General features: G+C 56.6%; 1 protein-coding gene across 4 annotated transcripts; it reads right to left on the reverse strand.

The window, feature by feature from the left end:
• Nucleotides 1-4,175: 4,175 nt before the first annotated feature.
• On the reverse strand, nucleotides 4,176-15,678 carry LSM4 (LSM4 homolog, U6 small nuclear RNA and mRNA degradation associated). Of its 4 annotated transcripts, none has more exons than XM_005604124.4 (6): nucleotides 15,410-15,564; nucleotides 14,975-15,141; nucleotides 11,417-11,458; nucleotides 9,656-9,754; nucleotides 6,621-6,804; nucleotides 4,176-4,870 (listed from the first exon to the last, which is right to left on the reverse strand). In XM_005604124.4, the coding sequence occupies exons 3-6, from the start codon at nucleotides 11,417-11,419 to the stop codon at nucleotides 4,779-4,781; spliced, it is 378 nt and encodes a 125-aa protein (XP_005604181.1). In that variant the 5' UTR covers nucleotides 11,420-11,458; nucleotides 14,975-15,141; nucleotides 15,410-15,564; the 3' UTR covers nucleotides 4,176-4,778. The 4 variants fall into 4 exon arrangements, with proteins under 4 accessions (XP_005604181.1, XP_070102750.1, XP_001500651.3 ...); XM_070246649.1 differs by having other exon boundaries at nucleotides 15,081-15,141; nucleotides 15,410-15,500; XM_001500601.7 differs by lacking the exon at nucleotides 14,975-15,141 and having other exon boundaries at nucleotides 15,410-15,678.
• Between the last annotated feature and the right edge of the window lie 8,580 nt (nucleotides 15,679-24,258).

A 24,258-nucleotide genomic window follows, 5' to 3' on the forward strand; every position in this document is an offset into this window, starting at 1 on the left:
GGCCTGGCCGCTGCCCACAGCACAGGCCAGGCACGTGGTACCACTGCCCTGGTCCCCTGGTCGGCGAACCAATCATGCTGATCCTGTGGCTCATAGGGGTGACGAGGGTCCTGGGTGAGGCTCCAGACACTCTGTGGGTGCTGGCTGAAGTGCCACTCGTCCATGTTTTCAAGCATGTATGGAGCACTTGCTGTATACCAGGCAACCTCCCGTGAGGTGGAGTCCACTATTATCCCTGACAACCGGTGAGGAAACTGAGGCACAGTGGGGTTAAACTAATGGGGTACCCTCTTTGCCTGGAACCCTGTCCCCTGACGGTCAGCTGAGGCTACAGTCAGGGGAGTGAATTTTATTTTTTATTTTTATTTTATTTTTGGGAGGGAAGATTAGCCCTGAGCTAACATCTGCTGCCAATCCTCCTCTTTTTGCTGAGGAAGACTGGCCCTGAGCTAACATCCATGCCCATTTTCGTCTACTTTGCATGTGGGATGCCTACCACAGCATGGCGTGCCAAGTGTTGCCATGTCTGCACCTAGGATCCGAACCCTCGAACCCCGGGCCACCGAAGCAAAACATGTGCACTTAACTGGACCAGCCCCAGGGGAATGAATTTAAAGCATGAGCTGACCTCACCTGCCCCTGCTGTAACCCCCACCCCAACTGTCTGCTGGCTCCTGAGTCTGTGCCTGACACACCTGAGCTGGGAGAGGGTAATGGAGCCTCCAAGTTCAAGGAGGCAACAGAAGGAGGAGCTCTGAGGAGGCTCTGGAGCTGTGTGACCTGGAGCATGTTGCCTACTCTCTCTGGGCCTGCATGTGAGAGCTACCTGGCACAGGCTCAGCTGTTGTTAGGATAACGTACCTAGGTCTGATGACCCCTGACCTGTCTGTGCCCTTCCGTAATTCTTCGGGACTTGGTTTGACTGTGTCCCCCTCTGCGAGGCCTCCCCTTCCACTCTGTGGAAAGGTCCCACCCCAGGGTCTGGGGCTTCTTGCAGAACTGAGAGCCCATCTGCCTGGGTCCTCAGACCCCTTGTCCACCTCCAAGGCCTCCACCCTGGGCTCAGTTCCCAGCTTCCACCCTTGCCCCGTCTGTTCCAGAACACTCTGTGGCTTCTCATCTCCCTTAGAGCCTGCAGCGGCCCCATTTCCTGCCCCCTCACTTTGCTCCCATCACCACTCTGCGCAGGCAGGGCCTTTGAAGGGGCTGTTCCCCTCCCCCTCCCGTCTGGAACACTCTTCCCCCAGATGGTTGGCTCCTTCATCTCCCTAAGCCCTTCTCGAATGTCACCCTGTGGCCTTCCCTGACCACTTACTTCCCTGCCCTGCCTGGCTTTCTTCTCCGCGTTTATGCAGTCGCGGCGGCGCGTTTGCTGCTGCTGGGGAAGGGAAGGCCACGGGGCAGGCTCTCTGCCTAGTGCAGAGCCCCAGTGCCTGGAACAGGGTTGTGGCCCCAGTTCCTCGCCGCGGGACAGTGCCCTGCTCCCGTTGTGTCAGGTGGCTACTCCCACGGAGGTCGTCTGAATGGACATCAGGCCCACCTCTCATACCCCTCACCAGCCAGGCGGCCCTTTGTCGGCAGAGGGACAGCAGAGGACACGGGGGCACGCGCCGACCAAGTGGGAACACACACGCTGCTGATGTCAGGACATGCAGGCCCCAGGGTCCAGCTGGCCGGGTGGGGAAGACACCTGCCGTCGCGCCCGCCTGGAAGAGGTGGGGCTTCCGGCGGTGCTGCCCTCGGGGCAGCAGCTGGGGCCCGGTGGCGGCGGGGCGTCGCTGCCGCTCCAGGCATCCGTGGCACTGAAATGTTGGCCCCTGGTCGAGGCAGTGGGGCCATCGAGGCTGGCCCGTGGGAGAGGCCTCGGGTTAAGGCAGCGCGGGGCCGCGCACCAGGCCGCTGGCGCACCAGCACGGGGGCGGAGAGGTTGAGACCCGCGTTTAGGAGCCAGGCTGCGCTTTTGGTTTCTCTTCTTGTCGAGGGGACTGAAGCTGTTTCTTGAAACCCACCAGGAAGAAGACTGCAAAACGGGGCTGTCCCGACACCCAGCTCAGGGGATAGAACCTTCCGGAAGCCCACGGCCCCTAAGCGGCCGCGGTGGGGGCGGCGGCTCACGTCACCGGCGGGCGAGAGGGGGGCTGGGCGGCCGGCCGGGAAGGTCAGGGCCGCGGGCGCGCCGGGAAGCCGCGATTACGCAGGCGGCGCGGGATGGCGCGGCGGGCCGAGGCCCGGGACGCTGAAAGGGCGCTTGGGGCGTCTTCTTAGAACACGTTCTCGGCCCAGAGCTCCGCAAGCGAGGAAAAAGCCCGACCGCGACGAGCAGGAAGGGGCGGGGCCTCCAAAGTTTCCCGTTCGCCGCCGCGCAGGCCACCTGACCCCGGAGCCCCGAATTTCAGCAAAGCCACACCAGGCAGAGACGACCCCGCGGCAGGGGGCCAGTTCCCCAGACCAGGGCTCCAGAGGCATTTTTTTTTTTTTTTAATTTTTTTAAAGATTGGCAACAGTTGTTAGCCCAGGTGCCAATCTTTTTTTTTTCCCCTGCTTTATCTCCCCAACCCCTCCCCCCCGCTCCGTACACAGTTGTATATCTTAGTTGCAGGTCCTTCTAGTTGTGGCATGTGGGACGCCGCCTCAACGTGGCCTGACGAGCGGTGCCATGTCTGCGCCCAGTATCCGAACACTGGGCCGCCGCAGTGGAGCGCGGGAACTTAACCACTGGGCCACGGAGCCGGCTCCTCCAGAGGCTTTTATGGCCACGGAGCCAGCTCCTCCAGAGGCTTTTATGGGCCTCTGCGTCCAGAGTGATGGGGACGGGTGGGGGGGGGGGGAGCCTGTGAACACGACACCCTCCCTCCCCACCGGTCCTTCCCTTCTTCTCCTCGCCCCAGCAGCCCAGCCAGCCCTGCGGCACAGCCCACCCTGCCAGAGACCACGGCCCACATCTCTGAGGAGGGGGGTGGGTTCCCAGGGCCTTGACTGCGAGACCCCCCCAACTTCCACTCGGACTCCAAGACTCTGTCCCCAACCCTTGCCGAAGTGCTCCTTTGTCACTAGACAAGGATCCAGGTGGCAGCAGGTCCCAGGAGGGGTGTGTCGAGGAAAAAGCAGGGATGGGGGGGCTGGCCCCGTGTCCGAGTGGTTGAGTTTGCGCGCTCCGCTACAAGCGGCCCAGGGTTTCCTCGTTTGGAATCCTGGGCATGGACACGGCACTGCTCATCAAATCACGCTGAGGCAGCGTCCCACATGCCACAACTAGAAGGACCCACAACTAAGAATATACAATATGTACTGGGGAGCTTTGGGGAGAAAAAGGAAAAAAAATAAAATCTTTAAAAAAAAAAAAGCAAAGATGGGGCTGCAGGGGGAGCCCACAGTCCGCAGATGGGGGAGCGTCCTGGGCACCAGCTGAGAAATGTTGAAAGCTGCGATCTTTGATCTTCCAGACACTGGCGAGCACTTTGCAGATCTAAGCAGTGGACTTCATGGAGCAACAATGCCCTTTACTCCAACCACCCTCAAAGGTCATCTCAACACGGTGACGATTGGGAGAACCCGTGGGAACCAGCTGGAGCGTCTGCTTTCCTCCCAGCGCCGGGCATGTGGTCCCTTCACTTCCAGAAGTAACGGGTCTGCAGACCAGGTCACCGGAAGCATTTTGCCAAAGTGCTGGCTCAGCGTCTGGCAAATCCACGAGGTGAGGAGGAAGAGCACCCTGAAACTCTCGGGTGTCCCCCAGGCACTCCCCGAGGGAGCCGCCTGTCACAGCTTCTCCCGGGGACTCTGGTGTGAATGGTGCTTGCAAAACTGGGACAGGGAGTGGATGTTGGTGGCAAGGCCAGGCCGCATGGGTGTTACGGTGGCCCAGCCAGGGCCTTCCCACCCCCACCTCTCCGTGGCATCAACTCCCTCTGCAGAGAGGAGAGGGGGTTACAGGCAAACCTGGTGCAGGGGGCCTGCTCTGCACAGACACACGGCTCACCTTTCCTAAGAGGACGTCACCTTTCATAAGAGGACATCGAGGGACCCGGAACCAGTGTCTTGTCAAAATGCTTCCCCTCGGCGAGACAGGAGGCGGCCCTTGCAAGGAGACTTCTCTTTCCGGGCTGTGCTTTTCCGAGGACACTACGTCCCAGATATGCCCGCTGACTCCAAAGGAACGAGGGATTTGCAGTCCGTAGCTGTATTTGTTTTTATTTTTCTAACACAAACAGGGAGAGAGGAAGGGCAGGGCCCACCGATGCCCCGGAACAGCTTCGGAGGCATAGGTTCGTCCGAATTTGCTCTGAAAAGGCAACTTTGGGGTCTGTGTTTCAGGAAACTCGTGAGGCTGTCAACCTCAGTGCAAACAGCTTAAAATAAAAGACTGCCATTTGCTCTCCACGCAAGAATCCAACAAAAACCGCCAAATAAACCTGTTTGGAATATGCCTGCCCTTAAAACAAGAGGGCTTGAAGGACGTATTAAACAGAATCTTCCAGGAATCAAGTCAGCTGTGACTTCACAACACCAGAAGCAGATAACACTGCCAGCTGTAGAAACAATGGCTACAAAAAAAGGGACTTTACGTAAAAGGGAGGGTCACAAAATGCACGGGGCGGGGGGGAGGGGGGAGAGGGGGCACCAACCCCTGCCTCCTCTCTCCCTCCTCTCTCTGCTGTGTCGTTCTCCACAGACTTGTGAGCTGGAGGCAGAGCAGAGCCGTGGCTTGGGCGTGGCAGCAGAGGCCCGGGGCGGCGGTGAAGGTGGCGGCGCTGGGTCTCCATGGGGATGGGGACGGCTCACTGCTTGCCTGCCTGGCGGCCCGGCTTCTTCTCGGGCTGACCCCGGCCTGTGCCTGGGATGCCACCGCGGCCCCGGCCGCCAAACACACCTGGGGGAGAGAGCAGGGGCTGCAGTGGAGCCAGGACCGGAGGCCCCACTGTAGACACGGACTGGGGACCCCTCTGAGCCTCAGCTGTCCCCTTGGTAAAGGGGGGTGGGGATCGTACCTCTGGTGGGAAGGACAGGCTGAGAACCTGGGATGGAGCATCTGAGCAGGGCCAGGCATGGGTGGTGCTTAAGAACATTCTTAGTGTGAGAAGGGACAAGACCAGGCCCCCCCAGGGTGCAAGGGAGGACAAAGGTTGACACCAAGTCACACTGGGGCTTGGGGCAGGCTTCCTGGGAGAGAGGGCCCGGGGTAGGAGGCAGTCATCAGAAAGGCAAAGCCAGAAGGGCTTCCAGGAGGAGGGGGAACATGACCAGGACAGGGGCAGGACTCAGCCTAGGATGGGGCAGAGATGTGGGCAGCAGGGTGAGGCTAGAGCTGACCACTCACATCTGCTGGCTCAGAAGAGAAATGATGGGGTTCCTGTATGTCCTGCCCCAGGGGTGGGCACAGGGGCACTCCTGCCCTCCAACCTCTGCCACCCAGTGGTGGGGCCATGTTTTCAGAGGACATTTACATGCAGCCCCTGCGATGGGAGCACGTGGCACTGCTGCTGGGGGGAGTGGGTAGTTGGGGGGAGGGTGTGCTCCCTGCCTAAGGAAGTCCTGGAAGGACTGGGGTGGCATGGGGGACACGAAAACATGCACACAGGCCCCCTTCTGCGACAAACATGCAACTGGCCCCTCAAGGACAGAGGCCAGTGCCCGCAAGGGCTGCCCAACCTCCCCCTGCCTAGGGCAGGACCAGCTGTGCCAAGTGGAGCTGTAGCATGTGGGCTTCCGTGAGACTCCACCTGCCGCTGAGGGCCACGTGGCCTCTCCAGCACACCGTGCGAGCTGCTCCCCCTCCCTGCTCCACAGCGGCAGCGGCGCACTCAACTCAACAGTGCTGGCCAACTCCACAGTGCTGGCCGGACCAGCCTGAGCCTCCCGAGCTGCTGAGCCCAGGCCTTCACAGCCCTCCCACCCTCTTCCCTCGGCCTCACTCCTGGGCCGACACCCAGGAGGCCGCTGGAGAGGGAAGAGACAAAGCCAGGCCCTGCAAGCACACAGCAGGGCAGGGGCGGGGCCTGCCGACCGCCTCCCAGCTCAGGTGCCAGCTGACTACAGGACAAATTGGATTTTATGCCAGACTTACAATCTTGGGTGTGGGAGGAGTCTATCAAAAATCGAGACCCCGGCTTTGTATAATGAGGTCACAGCAGGGAAAGGGTCCTGTGCCAGCAGCCCAGTGAGGTGGGCACCACAGGACCCTCTCTGCAGAGGGGAAACTGAGGCTCAGGGAGACACCGTACCCAGAGCACCTACCAGGAGACACAGGGCACTAAGATGAGGGCTCAAATCCCAGGTCTACGTGGGCACCACGTGGATGCCGACACTCCCCTGCTGCAGCTGAAGGAGCCCTGAGGACCCCTGCAGCCCGGCAGGTGGGGGAGTAAGCCCCACCCACCAGGGTTCAGCGGGCTCCCTGGGGTGGGGTCAAGGGGCAGGGGCTGGCTGCCTGCTGCTCCGCAGAGGAGCCCAGTGAGTCATGCTCCCCTGCTCTACACAGGGGGCTCAGAGGCGGGGCCTGTGGCCCAGCGATGACACCAGCCAAGAATGTCAACACTGAGCCTGGTGGAGCCGAGTGCTATAGCACCCCCACCCGCAGTGCAGAGGCCCTTGCCTGCTGGGGGGATGGAGGGAGGACCTACCTCGCCCGGCGCCCCCCATGCCTCGGCCCTTCTGCTGCTTCTGCTGCTGCAGGCCTCCGCGGCCACGGCCCTTGGCCACCACCTCCTCCTTGACCATGTCAATGATCTCGTCAGGAATGCGCAGGTACTTGATGGTGCTGCCCCGAATGTAGCACTCGGGCATCCGCCAGAACTTGTCCCCGTCCTGCGGGGGGGGGGGGGGGGGCTCAGCTCTGTGGGGGGTCCCTGCACACTGGGTACAGACAGCTGGGGCAGCATCCACCCCCTCCCGCCCGTTCCCACCCAGGGCCCAGGCCCCGGCGGCCTGCACCTGACATCAGCCCCCACACGCTGCAAAGTTCTCAGTCCCGGACCTGACGGGAGAGGGGGTCGGGGAAGGGGCCACCCGGCAGCAGAATCTTGCCAGACCCTGGGCAACCCTTCACACAGGAGGAAGGGCGGACAGGGCAGTGCCGGGGCCCTGCCAGGGTGTGCCACGTGGGGGAAGGCCTGCTCGTCCTTGCCTGTCCTCCAGTGTGGAGGGAGTTGGTTATCTGCAGCCTGAAGCCAGAGGGCGGTGGGGCTGCCCCGCGTACCAGACCCTGCCAGGGCCCAGCTGCCCCCAGCCCTCCAGAATCCACCTTCTGGAACCCTCTCTATGTGCCCTGACTCATTCATACGTCCAAGAAGTGTCTCTTGACAAGGTCTTAGCTGCGTGTGGGACACAGGATAGAGACCCTGGGTGCTGGTGCTGAGGGCTGGGAGGGGGTTGGAGAGGCAGGTCTGCGGCCCATGACGGGCAGCTCCCAACGATGCCAGTTTGCAGGGGAGCTAATTGAGGCTGGAAACGAAGGGCCTTGCAAAGTCACAGACTCCTGAGCAACGCCAACCCTGGGGTTCCTAGGACATTGGCTGCCTCGCCCCCCATCCCCCCACCATACACCCTGTGACCAGCACCCGGCCCTCCCCCCGTACCCCCTCCGGTCTCCCTGGGCAGGAGCACGGGGCCTCTCCCATCAGATTAGTTCCCCAGACACACCCCTGCTGTCCTGAGCCAGAGCCAGGCCCTCTCCTCCCGCTACGCCCCTAGCAGTCAGACCAAGACATCTCAGGCCCTGGGCCAAGGATGAACTCCAAACTCCTCAGTGCACTCCCAAGGGCCGAGATCCAGCCCCACCCTCGCTGCCCTCTCTCAGCCCTCAACGCGCCTTCCAGATGGAACTTTCCGGAACACACACCATGGGCGTTTGGCCCCCAGCATTTTGCACATGCTGTTCCCACCTTTCCTCATCCAGCTCACTCTGGCCCTCAACGGACCTTACCTCCCAACCTCCTTGAAACCCCCAGTCCTCCTGCATGACACTTGTCAGCGGTGCCTGGGTCAGTCTGGCCCGGCCCAGTGATGGAGCTCGGCGGGAGGAACAGAATGTTCAGGGGCCAAGCCTTCCCAGGAACACGCACGAGCCCCCAGCCCAGAAGAACCCCGCGAGGCCTCGGGGCATTCCTTTCCCAGAAAGGGCAGGCCGGGGGCCAAGTCCACGGGGATGCAAAGCACAGCCAGACAGAAACAGAATGATTCCATGGAAGCTCAGGGCTGGGTGCTCAGCACGGGCTCTCCCTCAGCCAAGGACAAGGACAGGCTGGGCCTGGCGCGCTCCCCACAGGAACCACAGCTTCCTCCGCTTTCTGGGGCCAAGCCAGCTGCCTCCCCACCACCCCCAGCCCTCCTGCAGCGTCTCAGCTCCGGGGGGCCTCTGCACCCTGCCGCCCGCTGCCGCAGGGAGGGAGGGGCTGCGCCTCTGCAGATGAGGATGCTGGGCCACCCGAGTGACTTCGAACCTCCTACCCACCTTTCCTCCCAACCACCGGGTCACGGAGGGGACTGCCCGGTCTCGGCTAGCCAGGGAGGCCATAGTGACCTGGCCCGAGACCTACTGGTTATTTCCAGGACCGAGAAGTGGACATAGACCTATCGGCCAGGAGCAGAAAGACATATGCTCGCCATGCACTGTGGCACCGTCTGCTCCAGCCACACTGGAACCACCTCCTGCTGGGAGTGCAGCCTGAGGACCAGGAAGCTTCTCACGCGCTGGTGTGGAAGGCCCCCCATGATGTCCCATCACAAGAAGCAGGTCATAGAGTGGCACAGGTGAAGGGGTCATGCCTACCTGCCCACCTGTAGGACTGTGAAGCGTCCAGAGGATGGAGGGGGCGAGGGTGGCTACCTCGGGCTCTGCTGGACTCTGGTTTGGCGAGCCCCGGGAGCACGCTGCCCCTGGGCTCGGGACAGCCCTGCCCAGGCTGGGCCCCCAGCAGCTTCCTTCCCCAGAACATGGGGGACGGAGACTGGAATGAAGGCGGAAGAAAGTTCTAGCAGAGCCCGGTGCAGGTTAGCTGGAGGGACCCCCGCCTTCACCCCTGTCCTTGTCCTTATCACTCTGTGGGTCATCCTGAGGGCGGGGAAGGCTGTGACCCTGGGGGCCATCCCTGAGCCCTGGCCTGCCCAGTGGTGCTCCCGGTCTTGCACGTCCTGGTTTCAGGCCTCAGGAGGTAAACAAGAGTCCTGGTCCACTGGGCTGCCCTCGCCCCCTGGTGGCCTGGACAGCCCACGGCCACACCACAATGGCCTGTCCACAGCCAGGACTGAAGGCAGACGAGGCTGGTAGCAAGAAGGGGTGGGCCCACAGCAGGGACTTGTAGCCAGGAGGGCGGCCCACAGACACACAGCAGCTGAGTCCAGCGGGCCAGCTCAGCACCCACCTGGGCAGCGCCCTCACAGGTGCAAAGTCCAGGGCACAGGGGGCCCCGCACCTCCCACAAGCCCCACCCCTAGCAGGCCAACTGTGCTGGTCTGACGGAGGCACTCCGTCAATTCCTCCCACAAGGGCCAGGGAGAGGCCTTCACCCCACTTGTGAGCAAGGATGCTGAGGCTCAGTAAGCCCCGGGTCCAAGTGCACCCCTGGCCACACTGCCCCCACGCCCTCTGCCTGCCTGACCAGCCCCACCTGAGGGCCTCCAGGTGGTGGGCACAGACTCTGGGGCACAGGGCACTCACCCTGGATGTGCAGATCACCTCGCGCAGGTTGATGTTCATCCAGTTGTCACAGCTCACCAGGTGACCATTGTACGTCTCCCCGTTTTTAAGCTCCACCAACTGGAGAGAGCAGGCCCCATGTTAGGTGCAGCCTTACCCCTAAGAGCCGGCGACCACTGTCCCGGCCTCACTCAGCCCTGTCCTGGGCTCCTCTCCTGACCCAGTGGACACAGCCCGCAGCAGCCAGCCCCCCAAGTGACCTGTCTTACAGGTGACATGTTCTGCTTCCTCTATACATTCTGCTAGGCATTGTAGACTTTCTACAATGAAACTATTTTTTTGTGCAAAAAAGAAAAAAAAAAACAATTACACCACAAATCTTTAAAGGAACGAGTGAGGTTAGAGTCACAGTGGCCACGGATTCAGGGTGGCCAGGGGCCAGGCTGGCACCCTCTCATGGTGCATGCGTGTGCTGTGGTGGCCTGCAAACACTGTTCCCTGTCTGTTTTGATGTGTTTTGGGAAAGCACATAAGTAGCTCATCATTCTCAAGATGCGCTATTGCTAGGAAAAGGCTGAAGTGTAAAAAACAGTCAACTCAGGTATCTGCCCAAGAGAAACGAAGGCATATATTCACACAAAGATGTGTACACAACTGTTCACTGCAGCCAAAATAGTCACAATCGCGAAAAAGTAGGAATAACCCAAATGTCCGTCATCAGCAGACAGATAAACACAACGTGGTCTACCCACACCATGGGAAATCATTTGTCCATACGGACTGAAGCCCTGACACACGCTGCACCGTGGATAAACCTCAGAAACCTCAGCTGAGTGAGAGAAGCCAGACACAAAAGGCTACGTAGTGCACGATCCCATTTACAGGAAACGTCCAGAACAGACAAATTCCCAGAGACAGAAAGCAGATTAGTGGTTGCCAGGGGCTAGGGGAGGGGGATGGGGTCTCCTTTTGGGGATGATGGAAATGTTCTGGAACTAGATAGACGTGATAATTGTACAATATTGTGAATGTGCTAAATGCCACTGAATTGTACACTTTAAAAGGTTGAATTGTATGGTATGTGAATTGCATCTGAATAATAAAAAAAAAAAGGGAAACAGAACATATTGACAGAGACTACACTGTTCCATTAAGGACAAAGGTAGCTTAGGGAATAATGTGTATCACGTAACCCTATCTATGTTTAAAGAAAATCCAATTCACGTTTACATACATGCTGAAAGTCTGGCGTGCATTTATCAAAGAACTGGGTACCTGTTCAGAAGGTTAATAAAGAGGGGCTCCCCCTTTCTCCGTATGTCTAACAGTAACATTTTCTTTTTTTACTTGAGGAAGATTAGCCCTGAGCTAACATCTGCTGCCAATCCTCCCCTTCTGCTGAGGAAGACTGGCCCTGGACTAACATCCGTGCCCATCTTCCTCTATTTTATATGTGGGACGCCTGCCACAGCATGGCTTGCTGAGCGCACCCAGGATCCAAACCAGCGAACCCCAGGCCGCCAAAGTGAAATGTGCGAACTTAACTGCGGCGCCACCGGGCCAGCCCCTAGCAGTGACATTTTCACTAAGCCTGGCTTACTTCTATCAGCAGCAGAAAGGAGCCAGGTCCTGACACGGCGGGAGGGAGGAGAGAGCAGGCTGTTCGTGGGCAGGTAGGGAGCGGGTTGGGCTGGAAGCCCCCTGCCCTTTGCCCAGTGTCCCTGTCCCTGTTGTGAGGCTGACCCCACTGAACCTCGCTATCCTAGACCGGCAGGCACTCACCATGGGGTGATTCTGAGCCGTCTTGAGCAGCGACAAGGGCAGCTGGAAAGCAAAGACAGGCATGTGACGTGTGTGTTCAACCCGCGCAGGGAGCCCCGGCCCCCAGGCAGGGCTGGGACTTGCCCTACGGATCTGCTGGCGCGTCAGCGCTGTGCGCACCCCAACATGAAATGCATTCTCCTGACTCTGCCCACCCCACACACACACCTGCCACCCAGCTGAGGAAAGTCTTTGAACACCCCCTACCCGATCCCAGAGGCAGCCCCCCTGGTCTTGGTGCTGAGCACTCCAGGTATCTCTTTCCAGGTCATGCTGCATATAGTCACAGCTAGCCGGTCAGGGCCCAGCCCTCCAGGCCCATCACTAGCATCACAGCACACAGGTCCTGCTGCTGCTCTGCTCAGTGGGTGTCCTTGAGGGGCATCTGGTTGACACGCGCAGCTCTAAGTCTTTGGTTCTCAGCATCGCAGAGGGTTATCACCACGCCCACTTTACAGATGGGGACACTGAGGCTGAGAGGCTGCGGCAGGTGCCCAGCACTAGCGCTAGTAAGAGACAGAGCCTGGCCTGCCCCGTCTGTCCATGGCTAGCGCGGCTGAGCCCCCACTCAGAGGGACCCTGAGTGGACCACGGGGGACTCTACCAGGCGTGGTGGGCAGCCCACACCCACGTGAGGAGGCCACATGTGAGCCGGGTTTTCAGAGAAACACTCACCAGGTTAGGGGGAAGAAACATTCCAGAAAAAGCCTGTGGTTACTGCAAGTGAAGGCAGATAAAGGATGAACTCTTAAAACTCACCCAGATAAGGTGAGCTTGCGAGATATGCTTTTCCATCGTTACTGAATTTCCTTGTATAGCCACCATGTAGTGTAACTGGAAAAAATCAGCCCTCTCCATTTTTGGAACACAAATAACGAGACTCAGGTGGCAGCGCTTGGGTCCAGGCTCCAATGACAGCTCACCCAGCTTGGCCAGATGAAGGATCAGGACCCAGGGCCCCACGGGTGAGGGGCTGCCTGACTGTGGTTGCCTGCACCCTGTCCTGGCGACTCGGGAATTCTAAGTCAGCCTGACGCCCAGCAGCTCTATACAGGGGGAGCCTGCCAGCCTGCGCGCTCCGGATACCAGATGGTGGGAACTGAAAAGCCGCTCCATGACGGGCGGAAGTGGCCCTCCACCCCACAAGGTGGCTCCCCCGTGGAAGGGCTTAGGGGGAATCCCACATCCCCCAGAACTTCCCTGAGAAGAGCCACCCCGGGGAGGTCCAGTGCCGGCAGGAAGCCAGGCCCTAGCCCACTTCCTGCACTGGCTTTCTGGAGGAGCAAGATAAGGGAGGGCCGGCAGAGGAGTGGCTGCTCCAAGGAGGACGGGCGGGCTGGGACCCACCGTGGCTAACGGGCAGCTCCTGCCCTCTCATTTCGAATGCATCTGTGGGACCCTGCCCGGGTGCAGTGAGCCACGGAGGAGAAACAGGAGGCCCAGGCTCGCACACAGGTGCCATGCGCCCAGCTCGCCTTTGACTATGGAGAAGCCGCCAGCTATCCTGGGCAAGCTTCTCCTCTCAAGTCCGAAATGGGAATCTGGACCAGGGCAATGACGCACTTGGCTCCTCTGCCTAGATCACGGGAGAGGGGCCAGGGCCAGGTTAGACGTGGAAGGTGAGAACGAAGATGGACTCAGCACTGAGAGGTGCAGGGAGGGTTGGAGCAGTACAGGCAAGGCCCTCTAGATGAGGTCCCAGTGGCCAGGGTAGGAGGGTGCCTGGGGACACAGCAAGGTCCTGGTAAAGCTGGTGAAAGTAGGCTGATGGCTGTCAGCAGGGGACTGACCATACACAGCTTTTGTGCTGGTGACAGCCGCTCTCAGCTCTCACCTCGTCCCAGCTATGGGCAGCAGAGCCCCGGAGGACCCATAGCCTCCTTGGCTGTCGCCGGCAGCGCCCTATCCACAAAGCAGCTGAGGAGGTGTCTGTGACACAGAAGGAACCAGCACCTGCTGCCAACTCTCCCAATTTCCCTGTGCCCCCACTCTCCAGGCCAGGCTTGACATGGATCCAGCCAAACTGGACCACTCTGTCCCTCCCACGCCACGCCTGTTTCTGCCACTTGACCTTTGTTCCTGTGGTTCCCTTCCCTAGGCTGGTAGTTGCTCATAACAACCCCATCCAGGGAAGAAGGTTTCCACCTGGGCCACCCTTTGCCGTTTCTATTATAGGCCGGAGCCAGTCTCTAATTATCTTGTTTATTATGTCTCCCTGGCTAGACTGGAAACTCCAAGCCTCCTGCTAGACTGGAAAACTCAGAGGGTGTGGACTCTGTCCAGCACCGAGCACAGGGCCAGGCACGCGAGAGGAACTCAGTAAATATTTGCTGAATAAATACACAAGGGAAATGCACAGGCCACCAGGGAGGCACGTGGGCTGGGTGGGATACTTGTCCCAGCACACAGACAAGGAAAGGAGAGGCTCTGATGGGAAGGGGTGGCATCGGGACAGTCCTCCAAAGGCTACAAGGGCCTGGAGCAGTGGCCTTGTCTCGCCATCTTCTACCTCCTCATCCCCAAACTGGAGGCAGAGGCGAGAAGGAGGAAGGGGGGGATCCCAGAGAACTTGAAGCTCGGCAGGAAAGAGGAAGATGCATGAAGGTGCCAAGGGAGATGGGAGAGGGTCAGACACCCCGTTCAGGGGGAGATGGGGACATCTGGAGTTGGGAAAGTCATAAAAACTTCAGGAAAGAGAATTCCTTTCTCTGGGCTTTCTCAGAATGTCTGGGGTCTGGTTCTCAGGGCTAGACCAATCCAGAACTAGACCTAACAGCTTCCTGAGGCTCCCAATTCAGGAAGCCGTCCTAGATACCCCCCGGCCCCCCACACCCCTGCTTCCCGTATGGCCTGACCACAGGGAACTGGCAGTGTGTCATGCTCTGAAGAAATGACTCTGTACTTAGCACAAGCACCATTCTAGGCTCCAGGAATATACTGGAGATAAAACCAAAGATCCTGCCTGCAGGAAGCTTAACAAGCAGGGCCCCTTCCGGTCCTGCCCGTTCCCTCTGGCCAACTCTGCCTTTCAGCAGAGAGGACCCCACTCCCTGCTCTCAGTTCCTACACCAGCCAGCAGGATTCAGTGCGAACCTGCACTAACCCTTGGTTCTGAGAACTGTGCAGCAACCACCTCAGAGTGACTCAGTGCTGGCGCGCCAGGCACTCTCCCAGGAGGCCCAGCTCTGAGTTCCCCTGTGTGGGCCTCCGTCTCCCTGTCTACACGCTGGTGGCACGGGCACTCTCTGGCCTAGATCCAGAACTTCAAAACCCTGACTAGCATGGCCCTGCAGAGGCTTCCTCCAGGACCTCAATTTTCCTTATGTGAAGGGGGAGGACTCAGTCCACTCCTAGCTCAAAATGCCCCTTCTCCTCCTGAAATAATGTGCTGTGTGATCCAGGGAGAAGTAAACTCCCTCTCTGGGTTTGTTTTTCAGCCTGAAAACGAGAGGCACGGGAGGTTGCGCCGTTAACAACGTAAGGGACCTGCAAGCCCTAAAATTCCCCGAACTGGCTTACTATGAGAACTCAGACCGGTCCCCTAGCTCCTGGAGCTCGTTTTCCAATGCGTGCGGTTAGACTGGGTCGGATGCACTCGGAGCCACTTCCTTGCCCGAAAACTCACTCTGCTGCATTCACTCGGCACTTCAGCGGGTCCTCGCCCTCTCCGGCCTCAGTTTACCCGTCTGCAAAACGGGAAGACTGTGGCTAGGCCGCTATACTACGACTGTATGTTCCGTCCAGCCCTAAGTTCCCGGGACCGACGTGCTAGGTGCCCTGGGAGAGCCCGCTGCCCTCTCTGGCCTCAGTTTCCCCGCTCGGGTCGGGGGCTAGAAGTCGAGGCCCGCATTGGACGCTCGCTCCGCGTCGCCCCGCCCCAGCGCCCACCCCAAGGGCCCTCGGCGGCCGTGTCCCCTACTTCCCCGTGAGACGTCGCCGCCGCCCTGCCCTCACCATGGTGTCGGCAGGCACAGAGCTCGCCGGCCACTTCCGCCGCCGCTGCCGCCGCCGCTCACGCGCCAGCGGGCGGTCACCCCGCCGCGCGCCACTAGGCTGAAATGGGAGTGGCAGCGACACGAGCCAGTCAGCGTGGAACTTGAGAGAAGGACAACCAATCCACGCGGAGTAGGGCGGGGCCTGCTGGGCACGAGGGGCGGAGCAGGCGTGTTCTCTCCGGAGGTATACGGGAAGAGGGACGTAAAGTGCCTCAGCGAGTGCTGCAAAAGGGGGCGGAGCAACGTGCGCCGGCGCGAGGCCATGTGAGCAGGGGCGCATGCGCGGATGAAGCCCTAGCAGATCTGGGCTCCACACTGTGGGCAAAGCCAGGTATTGCCTCCAGTCTGTAAATGGAGAAATCGAGGCTCTGTGGTTATTGGGATGTGCCTAATGTCTCCCTTCGGGCTCTTACTTTTCTGATTCTCATTATTGTAGTTGATCTTTATCCAAGGCACGTCTTTTGGTAGGTTGCAATCCCGACTCTGCCCTTCTGAGCCTCAGTTTGCCCCCCTGTAAAATGGGCGTAATAATAGTATCTGCTCCGGAAGGTTGCAGTGAGGATGAAATCAGTTAAGTCACGTAAAAGCACTTAGAACAGGGTCTGGCACATACTGTGCACTTAACACACGGTGTGCAATATTTATTGCGCACCTACCAGGTGTCTGCTCCTGGAAACAGAGAAGTGACCAAACCGGACAAGACCGCTAGCACTCCTGGTGCTTGGAAGACCGTCGTGGAGACAGATGTAAACAAAATCGATAGGCAAATGTATTCGTTTCCTTGGGCTGCCGTAACAGATAACCACAAACTGGGTGGCTTGAAAACAATAGAACTTGATTCCGAAGTCGACTCGAGGTGTCTGCAGGCTGGGTGCCTTCTGGAGAGTCTGAGGGACAGTTCACCCCAGGCCTCTGTCCCGGCCTCTGGTGGGTGTCGGCAGCCTTTGTAGTTCCTTGGCTTACAGACACATCCCTCCAGTCACTGCCTTGTCTTCATGTGGCTTTCTTCTGTGTGTCTGGGTCTCAGATCTTCCACTCCTTTTCTTAAGGACACTCCTTTCTCTTATTAGGCCCACCCTAAATCCAGGATAATCTCATCTTGAGATCCTTAATCAGACCTGCAAAGACTATTTCAAATAAGGTCATATTCACAGGTGCGGGCGTTAGAACTTATCTGTATTAGACTGTACCTCTTCAGGGGGCACTGCTCAGCCTACTACATCAAGTATTGGCAATGATTCCTTCAAACATAGACATTTGTGTGAATAGTTCATTTCTCCTCGGTGACCGTGCATGTAGTTTCACACATTTGTGAACACTACGGCAGCCTAAATTCCCAGGAGAGGCCCCGCTGTGACCATGAAGCTTCCTTCCTCTGCCTTGACCTTCAGGCCTGTAAATAGGCGATGGGTGCCCTCCTCCAGTGACTCACTTTCCCCCAGCCTCCTGAGTGTCAGCGGTGCGCTGAGACACTTTCCTTACCAAGCCCAGGGCCAGGTTCTTCCAGCTGAAAAATCCGTGTGCCTCTCAGAGCTGGCTTGGGGAGCCCTTGATGCTCAGCTTCTCAATAAAAGATTCTCCTGCATCGGGCCCCAGGGACCTGGGCTGAAGAGGATGGGAACCCACCGGCCCAGTCACCTCCCACCAGACAGGTGCGAGCACTAACATGTCCCCTCCAGGAGCCGGCGAGGGGAGAAGGGTCTGGGTGCCCGGCCTCGCTATGAGGGAGCTGAGTGGCTCAGGTGTGTTCCTCCCTCTCTCTTCTCCGTGAAAACGGGAATAGTCCTCTCCACCAGCCAGGGGTGCTGTGTGCGGTGACCACATGTGGAGCCCATCTAAAGGGCCAAGCACCTGGCTGGTCCAGTAGCCCTAGGCCAACAGTTGTCCTTCATGTCCTAGTTTGGGGGCCCCCCTCCCCCAGAAGCTGGACCCTAAGATAAGGACTCAAGGGCACATGGTGTATTCAGGGGGTGACCCCCCGAAGCTCCCACTGGGGGTGAGACCTGAGACAGGGAGGGAAAGATTCCTGCAGGGGCACCGATGAGTGGGCGATGCAGAAGGTAACTGGGAGTCAGTCCACCTGGGGACCTCAGGGAGACAGCGTGAGAGCTCGTGTCTCCTGGGGGGTCCCTCCCAGGGTCAAGGCAGCTGGGGCGTTTGTTCTCCAAGTCCTGTCAAGCATTGGTTTAGGGCTGCTCCCAGGAGTGCTGGCGAGGTCTGGGATGTGTGCAGGATGCTGATAGGCAGCCAACAGTGATATGCCAATCGGTCAGAGAGATTGGGGTGACTAGCCAAGCCTTGTCTGCCAAGGGTAAAGGCCACTTGAAGTAAACAACAAGTAATTTCTGATGTAAACAGAAATTGGGGATCATGAAGTGTCCAGCATCAACATGGTGGTGGAAGTAGGAAGAAAATTGCATGCTGGTTCACCTCTTTCTCACTTTTCTAGACTTTTCTGTGTGCAGTCTTTCTCTTTTCGCTCAACTGGGAAACTCCTATTCATCCTTGAAAACTCTGCTTGGATGACCCCGTGTGGTGGACAATGGTCACTGCAGTTTTTGTTAGCCCTTTCAACACACAGGTGGCCAATCCCCCTGGGGATAGTGATTGGTTAAAGGAGGAGCAAGTGACCAACCAAGGCCAATTAGAATCCCCCTTGAGAGGGATATTGAGGGATAGGAGGGAGCAGAGCACTTCCCATGGAGGTTGTTAAAGTGGGAGAGTAAGAGCCCAGTGCCGTCAGCACTGATCTTCTTGCAGGTTGAATCCAACATACACAAGACAACTTGGTAGAAAGAGAGGCAGAGTTTTAGCCCCTGGATCCAGCTATACCTGAAGCTAGCAGGCATGACTTCCCATTTATATGAGCCCAAGAAGTTGTCCTTTATTGCTTAATCCTCTTGGAGTTTGGACTCTGTTCCTGGAAATTGGCAGAACCTGCACCAATGAATAGCTGCTCTGTGAACACTTCAATGACTGTACCCCCAAATCTAATTATTCCCTCTTTTATGCTGTGAACTTCAGTACCTTGCACTGGTTTTCATCATTATCTGCTTCGTGCCGCATTGTAATTGCTCATTTGCACACACAAGCCTTCTGGACTCTGACCTGCAGGAGTGAAAACATGGGACTTCGCATAGGCCACTATTTCAGGCTGTCAGCATAGTTCCTCTTCCACCCTCATTATGAACACATGACCCAGGCTTACCCCATCAGAGGGCTTCCCTGGGGCGGTTCTGGGAGCAGAGCTGGAGAATTGCGAGTCAGGTACAGACATAGCCATCTCTCCACTTCAGAGTTCTGGCCCCCTTTAATCCTGGATCCAGCTGTACCTGATGCTTCATAAATCCTCATCATTCCCTATCCCGTGAACCAATACTCCTATTCTTTTCAGTTCAGTTTAAATTGTATTTCCAACAGCAGAGACTTAAAAAGTGCAGACCAATGCCTCTATCGAATTAACAAAAACACCCTACCTTCCACTAAAAAAAAAGGGAGAATTGTAAAACCCAATGCCGGCAAGGTTGTGGTGAAACTAGTAGACATATATGTCCTTTTTTTTTTGAGGAAGATTAGCCCTGAGCTAACTGCTGCCAATCCTCCTCTTTTCGCTGAGGAAGACTGGCCCTGAGCTAACAACCATGCCCATCTTCCTCTACTTTATATGTGGGACGCCTGCCACAGCATGGCTTGCCAAGCGGTGCCATGTCTGCACCCGGGATCTGAACTGGCGAACCGCGGGCCGCCGAAGCGGAATGTGCACACTTAACCGCTGCACCACCAGCCTGGCCCCATATATTTCCTTTTAAGTAGGAAAAAAATTAGCATTATGTCTCAAAGTCCATAAACATCTTATACCCTTCAACTCAGTAATCCATTTCTGAAGATTTATACCAAGGAGGTCTTGCAAATAAGGGAAGCAGTCTGTGCCAAGGCCTTGCAGCAACGCTGCCAATTCTAAAATAGCAGAAACAGGGGCCGGCCCAGGAGCACAGCAGTTAAGTTCACACGCTCTGCTTCGGTGGCCCGTGGTTTGCTGGTTCGGATCCCGGGTGCGGACATGGCACTGCTCATCAACCCATGCTGTGGTAGGCGTCCCACATATAAAGTAGAGGAAGATGGGGATGGATGTTAGCTCAGGGCCAATCTTCCTCAAGAAAAAAGTTTATTTTAAAAAGTCCCGTGCTGTCGATGCTGCCTGTAGGGCACGTTGTGGTGCTATGGCAGAGATGCAGTAGCCAAAACACCTGTGGGGAGGATGCGGACGGGCTGCTCGTGTGCACTGAGGGCTCAGTTCCTTCTTGAATTCTGACATCTAACCTGTGAGATGTTTCCAGGGTTTTCCTCGATGTGACAGGTGGGGAAACTGAGGCACCACACTTGCATTCCCTATTAGTACCAGACTCTGAGTGTAAGATGCTCCTGGGGTAAAAACGCCACCAGGGGAAACATTGAGGGCCGTGTTGGGCTCTCTGGATGTTAAGATTTCTCTTCCTTAATTTTGGTTTCTGTGTTTTAAGCTGCAGGTGGAAACCCCTGCAACAATGTCCACACTCCTGAGGACTGCAGAGCCCGCCCTGCAGAAGGAGCCAAGGACACAGAGAGAACTGTCCCTCTCTTCCTCTTTCCGTCTAGCAGAATATGCTCCTGTGTATGATGGAACGTAAACTGATTTTTTTTCTCCCTGTAAGGTATAGAAATCTAAGTTCTTTTTTTTCTCTTGCTGAGGAAGATTCTCCCTGAGCTGACATCTGTGCCAATCTGCCTCTATTTTGTATGTGGGACACCACCACAGGATGGCTGCCACCAAGTGGGGTAGATCTGTGCCCGGGAACCAAATCCAGGCTGCCGAAGCGGAACGCGTGAACTTAACCACCAGGCCACAGGCGGCCCCTCTAAGTTCTCTTTGGAATATTGTGGCTGGGTAAAATATAATCTTGGATTTAAATCACTGTAACATCAAAATGACATTCCTGATCAGAATTAGTATGTCTGTTTTTGTACCTTTATGCTGTATTTTAACACTTCGTATTACTTAGGTTTTTGCTTTGGTTAAAAATGGCTCAAGTAGATAAGCAGTCCCGTTGATAACAGACGGTGTACAGAACAGTAAGTAAAATGTGAACAGTGAATTGTCTTTCAGACAAAAAAAAGGGAGGGTGGTGCGAAGGGTGCAAACTCGGAAAGAAGGTTTCCCGCCCGGCCTTGGGGAGCAGGTTTGATGGCCTCAAGTGTCTCCCTGTGCAACCTCAGGCCTGCGGGCCAGGCTTTGTCACCTCAGGGGGCCACCACTTGGTCATCTTTGCTGGGCCTCCCTGTCTGTCCCCATCCTGGGCCTGGCTTGCTGAAGAACATGTCTCCAGCCTGGGGACACTTCGTTGAGGCTGGAGCCCAAGGGGGCGTCGGGCGAGGTCTCCCCCAGGACTTCCAGGTGTCTGTCTGTCTCTTCAGAGAAGCTAGAAATCCAGACCCTTCGTCAGGCCGGAGACGGAGTCCTCCTTCCCTCCAGACACCAAGACGCCCCCACGGGCCTTTACTGGCCACTGGCAGCCAGACTGAAAATATCATTTGTCCCTTGGCCAGCACGTTCCTGGGGTGCAGGAAGTGAAGAACAGAGCACGGTTGTCTGCGTGGAGGTGGGGGGGGTGGTTGGGCCATGACGTTGGTCCATCTCCCAGAGTCAAGAAGCACAGAGGTTCCCCAGGAGGAGCGCGAGGAAGCCCACCCATGGGCTCCGGTGCATTGTGGCACAAGTTCCTTAGGTGGGTGGATGCAGGGCCTGCTTGATCCAGTGCTGCCCGCTGCTGCCACACATCCCTGACCCTAGTGCATTGATTGAGCACCTACTGTGTGCCTGCACAGACCCAAAGGGAAGCTAGGTCTGGCCTCAACGTTCTTACTACTAGTGCGTGTGTGTGTGTGTGTGTGTGTGTGTGTGTGTGTGTGTGTGTCTATGGAAGGGTGGAGGGGTGCAGAGTTGTAAGCCAACCCCGTCAAAAGCGCCCCCTCCATCTTTTAGCCTCAGCTCCCTAAAGGACTCACACAACACCTGGAGAAGAAAGAGGCATCCACCCTTTCAAAGGCCCCGTCTGCCCAGATGTCCCTCTGCCTAACTTGGCCAAAAGACCCATCCAGGGCCCCCACTGGGCCTGGTTTACCCTGACAGAGCCAAAAGGAAGGAGCCCCAAGAGGGAGCTGTGTGGCCCCCAGGGGCTCCCACTCTCCCTCCCTCCCTCCCAAGGCCCCCTCAGCGGCAGCTGGAGATACTCAGAGAGCCTGGAGACCCCAGGTGGAGTGAGCGCAGGGCGCACACCCTCTGTGCTCGTGGACCCCAGGCTCCCGGTGCTGCTGAGGTGGGAGGAACACAGCTTTTTTCCCTGAGCCAAACTCCAGCACAGTCGGTTTTGCTCTACTCAGCACGTTTATTGAACATCTACTGCGTGCTGGGCCCTGTGCGAGCAGTGACGAAGTCAGACTGGGTCCCGGCCCCCCCCATGGCTCACGGTCCAGAGGCAGAGACAGCTGCCAGCTACACAATCGCACAGATACATGTGAAATTACCGCAGCGACACGTGTTAGGAGAGACTGGAGACAACATGGAGGGAGAGCACACGGAAGGGACTGGATATACTGCCGGTTGTTGACTGCTTAGCAGTAAGTATGTCATGCTCATCTTCCCATATGCAAACACACGGGCGCATTCCATTAACAAAATAAACAGTTGCCCTATGAAGACCTTGTGTGTGACCACATTGTTTTCTATGCAAATACTCTTTATTTTAGACTTCACCTTCCCTCCCAGGGCTCACTGGGGTCCCAGCACTTTTTAACTCCCATTTTACAGGTGAGGAAACTGAGGCTTGGAATGGGAATATAACTCATGTGCAGGAGGTGCGCAGCAGCACACGAAAAGCCAGGCAGAATTTGAATACAGGCCAGCTGGCTCTGACCATCTCAGTTGCTGCCCTCCATCCTTTCCCTAAGAAAACTGCACAAAAATTTTAAAAGGAACAATTCTTTTTCTTTTCTTTTCTTTTTTTTTTTTTAAGATTGGCACCTGAGCTAACACGTTGCCAATCTTTTTTTTTTCCTTCTTCTCCCCAAAGCCCCCCAGCACACAGTTGCATATTCTAGTTGTAGGTCCTTCTGGTTGTTGCATGTGGGACGTGGCCTCAGCGTGGCCCAACGAGCAGTATGGGGTCCACGTCCAGGATCCGAACCCGGGAAACCCTGGGCCGCTGAAGCACAGTGCGTGAACTTAACCACTCAGCCATGGCGCTGGCCCCAGAAACAATTCTTGACAAGAGAATTTTTTTACAACTCTGGGAAATAAGGTGTAGTTTATTACATAGAGCCAATGTCAACTTACTAGCTTTGACAATGGTTTGTTAAGATACTCAGTTTCACTGGGGGAAGCTGAATTAAGGGTCCAGGGAAAATGCTGTTTTTGCAACTTTGTGTCTGTCTTAATTAAACTGTTTCAAAATAAGCTATAGGGGCCGGCTCCGTGGCCGAGTGGTTAAGTTCACGCGCTCTGCTGCAGCGGCCCATGGTTCGGATCCTGGGCACAGACATGGCACCGCTCCTCAGGCCACGTTGAGGTGGCGTCCCACATCCCACAACTAGAAGGACCTGAAACTAAGATATACAACTGTGTACGGGGGCGGGTTTGGGGAGATAAAGCAGGGAAAAAAAAAAAAAAGATTGGCAACAGTTGTTAGCCCAGGTGCCAATCCTTAAAAAAATAAATTAAAAAAAAGTTATAAAAGTCCAATGGCCAAAAGAATCGAAAGCAGGGTTTCAAAGGGACTTTCACACCATGTTCGTGGCAGCTCTATTCATAATAGTCGAAAGGTGGAAGCAACCCAAGTGTCCACTGATGGATGAATGAATAAGGAAAATGCAGCATATCCACACAGTAGAATATTACTCAGCCTTAAAAAGGAAGGACATTCTGACACCCGCTACAGAATGGACGAACCTTGAGGACATTACACTATGTGAAATAAGCCAGTCACAAAAAGGTAAATACTGTGTGATTCCTCTTATATGAGGTCCCTAGAGGAGTCAGAGTCACAGAGACAGAAAGGAGGATGGAGGGCGCCAGGGGCTGGGGGAGGGGGCCGGCGAATTGCTGGTTAGCGGGGATGGAGGATCCGTTTGGGACGATGAAAAGAGTCCTGCAGATGGGTGGTGGGGACAGCTGCACAACAATGTGAATGTGCTTAATGCCACTGAACTGTCCACTTACAAACGGTAAATTTCATGTTATGTGTATTTTGCCACAATTAAAAAAAGCCTCTAGTGGCATTTTTAAAAAGGGAAATGTCCATACCATATTTATGTCTGAGCTGTTGAGGTATGTACACGGCGCCAGAAGCGTTGGGGTTATTTCCCCTCCCCCCCACTTTCACGCACCCTCATCCCGGCCTCTTCCCTGGAGACCCGAGTGGGATCAGTATCTTGCTTTTCGTTCCTGAGATATTTTCTGCATTTGCAAACACATTGTGTGTGTCTTTCTTTCTCTTACATTTGTTTTTCATTCCATAAATGCTTCCACATTGTTTTTTAAAAATTGTAATAAAATACACATAACATAAAACTTACCACTTAAGCCATTTTAAAGTATACAATTCATGGGGCTGGCCCGGTGGCACGTTCCGCTTCGGTGGCCCAGGGTTCGCCGGTTCGGATCCCGGGTGCAGACATGGCACCGCTTGGCACGCCACGCTGTGGTAGGCGTCCCACATATAAAGTAGAGGAAGATGGACACGGATGTTAGCTCAGGGCCAGTCTTCCTCAGCAAAA

This window comes from Equus caballus, chromosome 21, assembly GCF_041296265.1.
Source record: "Equus caballus isolate H_3958 breed thoroughbred chromosome 21, TB-T2T, whole genome shotgun sequence".
Classification (NCBI taxonomy): Eukaryota; Metazoa; Chordata; class Mammalia; order Perissodactyla; family Equidae; genus Equus; species Equus caballus.

Excerpts from the sequence above, each read along its gene's own strand:
- LSM4 (XM_023625488.2), bottom strand. The coding sequence starts at position 12,151 with ATGTTTCTTCCCCCTAACCTG. Across the intron at positions 11,459-12,130 it reads TGTTTCTTCCCCCTAACCTG|CTGCCCTTGTCGCTGCTCAA; the intron begins GTGAGTGTTTCT and ends TTTGCTTTCCAG. Across the intron at positions 6,805-9,655 it reads AGGTGATCTGCACATCCAGG|GACGGGGACAAGTTCTGGCG; the intron begins GTGAGTGCCCTG and ends CCCCCCCCGCAG.